Source organism: Anabrus simplex, chromosome 2 (assembly GCF_040414725.1).
Source record: "Anabrus simplex isolate iqAnaSimp1 chromosome 2, ASM4041472v1, whole genome shotgun sequence".
NCBI classification, from domain to species: domain Eukaryota; kingdom Metazoa; phylum Arthropoda; class Insecta; order Orthoptera; family Tettigoniidae; genus Anabrus; species Anabrus simplex.
In genome coordinates, this window is record NC_090266.1 from 528,703,328 (window position 1) to 528,714,441 (window position 11,114).

At 39.9% G+C, this 11,114-nt stretch overlaps 1 protein-coding gene across 1 annotated transcript; it reads left to right on the plus strand.

The window, feature by feature from the left end:
- Nucleotides 1-9,350: 9,350 nt before the first annotated feature.
- On the plus strand, nucleotides 9,351-10,550 carry LOC137498468 (uncharacterized). Its single transcript, XM_068226005.1, has one exon. The coding sequence runs from the start codon at nucleotides 9,351-9,353 to the stop codon at nucleotides 10,548-10,550; it is 1,200 nt and encodes a 399-aa protein (XP_068082106.1).
- Nucleotides 10,551-11,114: the final 564 nt, after the last annotated feature.

Sequence of the window (11,114 nt, forward strand, 5' to 3'; positions counted from 1 at the left end):
GCCGGTGGCTCCAGTTAGCCTACGCAGTGGCCTCCATGGTATGCACTAGCCAGCGTATTGGTAGGTGTGCTAGGTACCAACTGATGAGCCCACCCTAGCACACGAGGGCGAAACGCTGGCAACCAAGAATGAGTTAGCTGGAAAATTTATAATGTCCAATGACGGACCATTTATATTGGTATTATAAATTTACTCATTCAGGACAAATATTTCAGATTCCCCATGGGAATCAACATCTATGTCATCTGATGGCCAAGCAGGCATCAATTTTTGATAATGAGACAAAGTCTCTTAGTGCATTGGCACTGCCGGTGGCTCCAGTTAGCCTACGCAGTGGCCTCCATGGTATGCACTAGCCAGCGTATTGGTAGGTGTGCTAGGTACCAACTGATGAGCCCACCCTAGCACACGAGGGCGAAACGCTGGCAACCAAGAATGAGTTAGCTGGAAAATTTATAATGTCCAATGACGGACCATTTATATTGGTATTATAAATTTACTCATTCAGGACAAATATTTCAGATTCCCCATGGGAATCAACATCTATGTCATCTGATGGCCAAGCAGGCATCAATTTTTGATAATGAGACAAAGTCTCTTAGTGCATTGGCACTGCCGGTGGCTCCAGTTAGCCTACGCAGTGGCCTCCATGGTATGCACTAGCCAGCGTATTGGTAGGTGTGCTAGGTACCAACTGATGAGCCCACCCTAGCACACGAGGGCGAAACGCTGGCAACCAAGAATGAGTTAGCTGGAAAATTTATAATGTCCAATGACGGACCATTTATATTGGTATTATAAATTTACTCATTCAGGACAAATATTTCAGATTCCCCATGGGAATCAACATCTATGTCATCTGATGGCCAAGCAGGCATCAATTTTTGATAATGAGACAAAGTCTCTTAGTGCATTGGCACTGCCGGTGGCTCCAGTTAGCCTACGCAGTGGCCTCCATGGTATGCACTAGCCAGCGTATTGGTAGGTGTGCTAGGTACCAACTGATGAGCCCACCCTAGCACACGAGGGCGAAACGCTGGCAACCAAGAATGAGTTAGCTGGAAAATTTATAATGTCCAATGACGGACCATTTATATTGGTATTATAAATTTACTCATTCAGGACAAATATTTCAGATTCCCCATGGGAATCAACATCTATGTCATCTGATGGCCAAGCAGGCATCAATTTTTGATAATGAGACAAAGTCTCTTAGTGCATTGGCACTGCCGGTGGCTCCAGTTAGCCTACGCAGTGGCCTCCATGGTATGCACTAGCCAGCGTATTGGTAGGTGTGCTAGGTACCAACTGATGAGCCCACCCTAGCACACGAGGGCGAAACGCTGGCAACCAAGAATGAGTTAGCTGGAAAATTTATAATGTCCAATGACGGACCATTTATATTGGTATTATAAATTTACTCATTCAGGACAAATATTTCAGATTCCCCATGGGAATCAACATCTATGTCATCTGATGGCCAAGCAGGCATCAATTTTTGATAATGAGACAAAGTCTCTTAGTGCATTGGCACTGCCGGTGGCTCCAGTTAGCCTACGCAGTGGCCTCCATGGTATGCACTAGCCAGCGTATTGGTAGGTGTGCTAGGTACCAACTGATGAGCCCACCCTAGCACACGAGGGCGAAACGCTGGCAACCAAGAATGAGTTAGCTGGAAAATTTATAATGTCCAATGACGGACCATTTATATTGGTATTATAAATTTACTCATTCAGGACAAATATTTCAGATTCCCCATGGGAATCAACATCTATGTCATCTGATGGCCAAGCAGGCATCAATTTTTGATAATGAGACAAAGTCTCTTAGTGCATTGGCACTGCCGGTGGCTCCAGTTAGCCTACGCAGTGGCCTCCATGGTATGCACTAGCCAGCGTATTGGTAGGTGTGCTAGGTACCAACTGATGAGCCCACCCTAGCACACGAGGGCGAAACGCTGGCAACCAAGAATGAGTTAGCTGGAAAATTTATAATGTCCAATGACGGACCATTTATATTGGTATTATAAATTTACTCATTCAGGACAAATATTTCAGATTCCCCATGGGAATCAACATCTATGTCATCTGATGGCCAAGCAGGCATCAATTTTTGATAATGAGACAAAGTCTCTTAGTGCATTGGCACTGCCGGTGGCTCCAGTTAGCCTACGCAGTGGCCTCCATGGTATGCACTAGCCAGCGTATTGGTAGGTGTGCTAGGTACCAACTGATGAGCCCACCCTAGCACACGAGGGCGAAACGCTGGCAACCAAGAATGAGTTAGCTGGAAAATTTATAATGTCCAATGACGGACCATTTATATTGGTATTATAAATTTACTCATTCAGGACAAATATTTCAGATTCCCCATGGGAATCAACATCTATGACATACCACTTAGTCGAGCAGCTCTTCATCTTTCTCTCAGTTCTTCCCAATCCAAACATTGCAACATTTTTGTAACGCTACTCTTTTGTCGGAAATCACTCAGAAGAAATCGAGCTGCTTTTCTTTGGATTTTTTCCAGTTCTTGAATCAGGTAATCCTGGTGAGGGTCCCATACACTGGAACCATACTCTAGTTGGGGTCTTACCACAGACTTATATGCCCTCTCCTTTACATCCTTACTACAACCCCTAAACACCCTCATAACCATGTGCAGAGATTGGTACCCTTTATTTACAATCCCATTTATGTGATTACCCCAATGAAGATCTTTCCTTATATTAACACCTAGATACTTACAATGATCCCTCAAAGGAACTTTCACCCCATCAACGCAGTAATTAAAACTGAGAGGACTTTTCCTATTTGTGAAACTCACAACCTGACTTTTAACCCCGTTTATCAACATACCATTGCCTGCTGTCCATCTCACAACATTTTCGAGATCACGTTGCAGTTGCTCACAATCTTGTAACTTATTTATCACTCTATAGAGAATAACATCATCCGCAAAAAGCCTTACCTCCAATTCCACACCTTTACTCATATCATTTATATATATAAGAAAACATAAAGGTCCAATATCACTGCCCTGAGGAACTCCCCTCTCAACTATTACAGGGTCAGACAAAACTTCACCTACTCTAACTCTCTGAGATCTATTTTCTAGAAATATAGCAACCCATTCAGTCACTCTTTTGTCTAGTCCAATTGCACTCATTTTTGCCAGTAGTCTCCCATGATCCACCCTATCAAATGCCCTGGACACGTCAATCGCGATACAGTCCATTTGACCTCCAGAATCCAAGATATCTGCTATATCTTGCTGGAATCCTACAAGTTGAGCTTCAGTGGAATAACCTTTCCTAAAACCGAATTGCCTTCTATCGAACCAGTTATTAATTTCACAAACATGTCTAATATAATCAGAAAGAATGCCTTCCCAAAGCTTACATACAATGCATGTCAAACTTACTGGCCTGTAATTTTCAGCTTTATGTCTATCACCTTTTCCTTTATACACAGGGGCTACTATAGCAACTCTCCATTCATCTGGTATAGCTCCTCCGACTAAACAATAATCAAATAAGTACTTCAGATATGGTACTATATCCCAACCCATTGTCTTTAGTATATCCCCAGAAATCTGATCAATTCCAGCTGCTTTTCTAGTTTTTAACTTTTGTATCTTATTGTAAATGTCATTGTTATCATATGTAAATTTTATTACTTCTTTGGCCTTAGTCTCCTCCTCTATCTCGACATTATCCTTGAAACCAACAATCTTTACATACTGCTGACTGAATACTTCTGCCTTTTGAAGATCTTCACATACACACTCGCCTTGTTCATTAATTATTCCTGGAATGTCCTTCTTGGAACCTGTTTCTGCCTTAAAATACCTATACATACCCTTCCATTTTTCACTAAAATTTGTATGACTCCCAATTATGCTTGCCATCATGTTATCCTTAGCTGCTTTCTTTGCTAGATTCAATTTTCTAGTAAGTTCCTTCAATTTCTCCTTACTTCCACAGCCATTTCTAACTCTATTTCTTTCCAGTCTGCACCTCCTTATTTCTCTATTATAATAAGGTGGGTCTTTACCATTCCTAACCACCCTTAAAGGTACAAACCTGTTTTCGCATTCCTCAACAATTTCTTTAAACCCATCCCAGAGTCTGTTTACATTTTTATTTACCGTTTTCCACCGATCATAGTTACCTTTTAGAAACTGCCTCAGCCTGCTTTATCAGCCATATGGTACTGCCTAACAGTCCTACTTTTTAGACCTTCCTTTCTATCACATTTATTTTTAACTACCACAAAAACAGCTTCATGATCACTAATACCATCTATTACTTCAGTTTCCCTATAGAGCTCATCTGGTTTTATCAGCACCACATCCAGGATATTTTTCCCTCTCGTTGGTTCCATCACTTTCTGAATCAGCTGTCCTTCCCATATTAACTTATTTGCCATTTGTTGGTCATGCTTCCTGTCGTTCGCATTTCCTTCCCAATTGACATCTGGCAAATTCAAATCTCCCGCTACAATCACATTTCTTTCCATGTCGTTTCCGACATAGCTGACTATCCTATCAAATAATTCAAAATCCGCGTCAGTGCTACCCTTTCCCGATCTGTACACTCCAAATATATCAAGTTGCCTATTATCTTTAGAAATGAGCCTTACACCTAGAATTTCATGTGTCTCGGCTTTAACGTTTTCGTAGCTTATAAATTCTTCTTTCACCAGAATGAACACTCCCCCTCCCGCCATTCCTATCCCATCTCTACGATACACACTCCAGTGCGGTGAGAAAATTTCTGCATCCATTATATCATTTCTCAGCCATGATTCAACTCCTATTACAATATCTGGTAAATATATATCTATTAAATTACTTAATTTTATTCCTTTCTTTACAATACTTCTACAGTTCAACACTAACAGTTTTATGTCATTCCTACTTGATTTCCAGTTCCCTGTTCCCTTATCACCGCTCCCTAGGCCATCCCGTTTCCCTGAATGTACCTCCCTATTACCCTTCCAAACAAATTTCCTAACTTATATGTACCACTGCGGTTTAAATGAAGGCCATCTGAGCGCAGATCCCTATCTCCTATCCACCCATTAGGATCTAGAAATTTCACTCCCTGTTTCCCACATACCCACTCCATAGTCTCATTTAAATCCCCAATCACCCCTCCAGTCAGTATCCCTCCTACACAGTATTCCACTAATAACAATCTCCGCTTTCTTAAACTTCACCCGTGCTGCATTTACCAGATCCCACACATCTCCAACTATGTTGGTACTTATATCAGCTTGCCTTACGTTGTTGGTACCAACGTGAAACACTACCACCTTCTCCTTCCCGTCCTCCCTCTCTTCTACTTTCCTCAACATCTGCCTCAACCTAATTCCTGGATAACATTCTACCCTGGTTCCTTTTCCTCCACACACTTTCCCCACGTGTCTAACAATGGAATCCCCCATGACCAGAGCCTCAGCCCTCCCCACCTCATCTGATCCCCTCCCCTCCTGGTCAGCCCTATCTTCTCTCACTGCTGCAGAAGCTACTTCCTCCTCCCTTTTCTCCTTCCCATGACCCTGTTCCACCTGTCTTTTCCTATCGTCTACTCTACGTTTTCCTTTCCTACCTTTTCCCTTCCTCCTACTTCCACGCATCTCAGCAACAGTTCCCTGTCCCTCATCTTCCCTCTGTTGTTCTACCTGGAGTGACTCGTACCGATTTCGCACAGACACCTGTCCTGAATTCTGATCCTGAATAGAGCCCTTAGCCTGCAATCTCCTTCCCCTTAGAACATTAGACCAGACCACCTGTCTTCTACAACTCCTCCCTTTCCTTCCCCTCCCTCTTGTACACCTACTGTAACCTGTACATTGTTTGAGGGAGTCCTATCTTCCTTCCTGTCTTCTGTGAGAATCCTAATTATCTCCCTCAAACTTTCCAACTCCTCCCTCATACCCCTCAATGGCTCACCACACCAACAATAAGTATACTCGCGCTCCTTAGCCATTCTTTACGGGGGGGGGGGGGGGAATTAAATTAAAAAATAAAATAACTTATTTGCAAAAAATTAATGAACGAAGGGATATATTGTCTGGGATAGTACACAACAATAAGGTAATTAATATACGACTACACTACAATACTACCGGTACTTAGTCGTGCTCTATTTTTTTTAATTCTACAACCCCTAACAGGATAAAAACTGCTGTTAATTACTGAATGTCGAAAGTAATACACAAGAACTACACAATTCCAAACTGCAATTAAGCCTATCCTAATTACAACAACAGTATTTTAGTAAGAGTTTCTACGGATACCTCTACTACACCAGTACTACACAAATATTTTACAATAATAAAATAAGCACACTCAATTCTAATAGGATATTACTCGTATACTACTGTACAGTACACTACAGTAATTTTTAAACTACTTTCAGACGTATCCTAATTACGATACCGGTACCGTACCGTAGGTCACTACTAAGCACAACAGAAATGAAATTTGCAAGAACTACTGTACTCAAAGATTACCAACGAAGCTAAATGCTTAGACAAATTATTATTAGTATTACGGTGTAATAGATACACACGAAAGATAACACACGAATATAGCAGGCAAGATACGGCACTATCTAAATGTACTGTATCTATACTACAATGTATCTACACTACACTACACTGCGTTTGGTTAAATGCTTAAGTATCAAAAGGTTTGCCGTACACGAAGAAAAACACGAATATAACTGGCAAGATACTATCTAATATACCTTATCTTCACTATTCCTTCAAAAAAAAATTGGTTATAGGCCTATATGGTGCTTTAAAATTGGAACAAATAATTTATAAATTCTAAGGTGAGGTTTTTAACAAATAAATATACCATCTCTTAATTTGAATAAATAAATAGATAATTTATGTAAATAGTACCAAATTTAAGAACATATATATATTTTTTAATGAAATACTAATACCTAATTAAGAAAGGAGCTGCTTGAATAAACCTAAAATATATCATACAACATGCTATCTACACTTAAAATAAATCAATAAATTGTCTAAGGCCCATTCTTAATGGAGGGTTCAGGACAACAAACGGGTTGCAGAAAAAATAAATGCAAAACGCGTCACACGAATCAATCACAAAGACATCTCTGGCGAAAAAATATCAGTCACATAGCATAGCCCAGAAATAGAACTGAATAGCATAGTAAAATTTAGCATCACCAGTATAAAACCACCAACAGAAAGGAACGAGAAGTCATCGTTCATGTGCCGTACACTTCAAGAGAGAACCGGTCAGGTAATACAAAATGTTAGTAATCACATACTCAAAAACACACTCATAAGAGAGCAACAACAATTAGATCCATACACAACGGCATTCAGAGGCAGACTCTACACGCGATAAGATAACAATAATAACAATACAACAGTTACGTAACGACCAGGCAAAGATAAGAATAGATAAACAATAATGGCAACCGATATAGATCGAGAAGATAAGCCAACTCACAAAGCAAGAATGATAACACGAACGTATTAATGCCCTCCATTAACAATGTCCTTACATTCTACAGAAATACTACTCGTAAAATGAATAATATAGAAATTTGTTGTCACCAAATAGCCCAAAATATACTTATGTATCTTAAATTACTTTTTTTAATAATAATAATAATAATAATTTGGGAAAAATTAGTGTCAACAGAGATTGCTCGGTGCACACTTCAAAATGCTCCCATACAGAGGAGAAATTAACCCGTAATAAAATAATGAAAATAAATAAAACAAGATGCCACAATAAAATATAACGTAAAACACTGGCAGAATTTACAAGCACGGGCAGCAATAAATCAAATGAAAACACCAGCATGAAGCACACGCACAAATTTAACAGAAATAAAATAAATAATATGAAAAATAAAATGGGAAAAGACCAAAACACACCCAAGAGTTCAGCGGACATCACAATGCACATACGGCGGCTCCAAAATACAAGTCCACATGACGAAAATGAAACGAACAAAACTTACGCCTCACAAAAATAAGTACACCAAAACCGAGGCGCACACAAAATTTAGAAAATCATATCCACAAATAAAGAGAGGAGGTAATTACAGAAATAAAGAACACAAAATTACCAAATAATCCATAAATGAACAGTGCACCAAGCAACCACGCATCACACGACAAAATACTGCATTGAACTCTACATCCTTTTCATCAAATTAAAATATAACTAAATATTTATATTGACAACTCTTCCCTGAAAAGGGATGCACCACACCACTTTATCCGATTCCCGTAGCAACGAAATCCATCTTGCAATATATCGTAGACATTACAGGGCGTCTAATTCCAGTAAGTTCAAATAGCACACAAGCAGACAGTCGTTTGCACTTGCGCCTAGAGACAGCACTGATCAAGTCTTCATGAACGTATTGCGCGTGCGCACAAGCTTTGGAAAAGTTCGTGTGGACTGTCCCAGCTCTCGGAAACTTTCGTATGACTGTTCATGTATAGCTCTCTTCCCGCGCGCACAGGCTTTTCGGAAAAGTTCGTGTGGACTGTGCTAGCCCTCGGAAAGGTTCGTATTACCATTCGTGTATGGTTCTCTTCCCGCGGGTGTGTTTATATGTGTTTTACGTACAAGCTATTTGGTTTTACCATTTATGTTCTAATCAAGGAAAGTAATAGTGCCAGGTCTCGGAAACTTTCGTATTATTGTCTTTCTGTGTTTGTGTATGTTACATGTGTTCTATCACTTGTTTTCTAATTAACGACAGTAATCATGTTCGTTTGTAGTGTTTGTGGTCGTGAATACGAACTAGAGAAGAGCTTGCGATCACATGTAAAAAAGTGCCACCCCTCACAGGTAAATGACTTGGCGCCTAAATGTAGGAGAGAGAATGGGGAAGGTAGCTACCTGTGTGAATTATGTGACAAACGCTTTCATCACCTGTCAAATCTTCGTCGTCATCTAAAGCAATACCATTCAGACAATTTTTCAGGTCCCAATAAAAGTATTAAATGCAATATGTGTGATTTTTCATGTTCTGTGAGGGCAGATATTATTGCGCATTTTTTGAATATCAACATGATATTAAGTTGAGGTATGAAGAAAAGCAGTTCCCGTCTTTCACAGACTTCACATGTTGGAAGGAATCGGTAGAAAAAGATACAAAAGCTTCATTTGTGAGACCCAGAGGTGTGAAAAGTTCCAGGGAAGGGATAAAAACATACACTTACCACTGCCATCGTTCTGGTAATTACAGTTCGAAGTCTAAAGGAGAAAGACACCTAAAAACTCAAGGTAGCTGCAAAATAAATGGTTATTGCCCAGCTAGCATTCAGATGAGAATGACAGAAGGTGGCGTGTGCACGGTAAATTACGTAACTACACACGTAGGTCATCACTGTGAATTAGGCCATTTACGTTTGACACAGCAAGAACGAGAACAAATTGCATCAAAAATTGCTGTCCGTATTCCTATGAGCACAATTTTAGATGAAGTTCGAAGTTCCATATGTGACCAACTAGAAAGACTGCACTTACTTTCTCAAAAGGATCTACAGAATATTGAAAGGAGTTTCAATCTAAACTGCAATATAATGCGACATCAGGACGACTGGACAAGTGTGAATGCGTGGGTGCACGCCATGCAGGACTCTGACAATTCTTGTGTGCTATTCTATAAGCCACAAGGCGAAGAATACAGAGGACTTAATAGAGATGATTTCGTCTTATTGCTTATGAACGACGCGCAGAGAGGTATGCTGGAGAAGTATGGAAACGACTGTTTGTGTATGGATAGTACGCATGGTTTGAATAGTTATGGTTTTGAGTTGGTTACAGTACTCGTACTCGATGACCTGAGACAAGGATTTCTCTGCGCATTTATGCTTTCTAACAGAACAGATCAAACTGTGGTGACACTGTTTTTAAATCACATTTTCCGGCAAACAGAAACAATTACGCCAGAAGTGTTTATGTCCGATATGGCTGAAGCTTTCTACAATTCTTGGTGTGAAGTTATGGGGCCTCCCAAGAAAAGATTGTTTTGTGCCTGGCATGTAGACAGGGCATGGCGCAAAAACCTCACAAAAATAAAGACAAGTGAAAAGCAGGTAGAAATGTACAAACTTGTCCGAACGATAATGCAGGAAAGGGACCCTGACACATTTTCAATTCTTTTAAATGAAGGACTGAAAATTATGAATAATGATCCTGACACTGCCGAATTCGGTAATTATTTTCAGAATTCCTATGTTTCCTGTAAAGAGTTGTGGGCTTACTGCTACAGAGTACACACAGGGTTAAATACAAATATGCATCTCGAAAGAATGCACGGAACAATAAGGCACATCTATCTCCAAGGAAAAAATGTGAAGCGTTTAGACAAAGCTTTGCATGCCATTATGACATTCGTCCGAGATAAACTGATTGATCGCTTAGTGATTCTCCATAAAGGGAAAGTAACGTCAAAAATATCACATCTGAGACACCGACACAAAAAAAAGACTTTCTATGTCAAGCGATGTTGTATTACCAAACGGTGACTCATGGGATGTGATATCTTCTTCTCAGGTGAAAGGCATGTATAATGTCAGAAAGATCATAGAACTTTGCGAATGTAAAATAGTTTGTGATGCATGTAAAGCCTGCATTCGTAAGTACGCAATTAAATGGAATATGTGTAAACATATTCATCTTGTGTGCCGTGTCATAAATGAGTCCAATAAGACTCAGGTTAATGTGAGCACAGATTCTCTGGTGATAGATGAAGCTGCCACATCAATGCATGAAGTTGAAATGCTTACAGAATCTCTGAGAAAGCCCACATGTATAGAAACATCCACATCACGCGAAATAAAAAAACAGAAATTACTGGAAAAACTACAGAAACAATTAACAGAAGAGGTAAATCAGATAGAAACAGAAGAAGAAATCAGGGCGTTAGAAAATCACTTTGCACCACTGCATGCAATATTGACGGCGGTCAGAAACAAGAAAGAACATACTGAGCTATTCAGAGCTAGTGTCACTGGCCCAGGGAACAAAAAAATATGTCCACAGAGATTATTTTCTACAAGGAAATCTACGGGAAAACCTAAAAGTAAAAT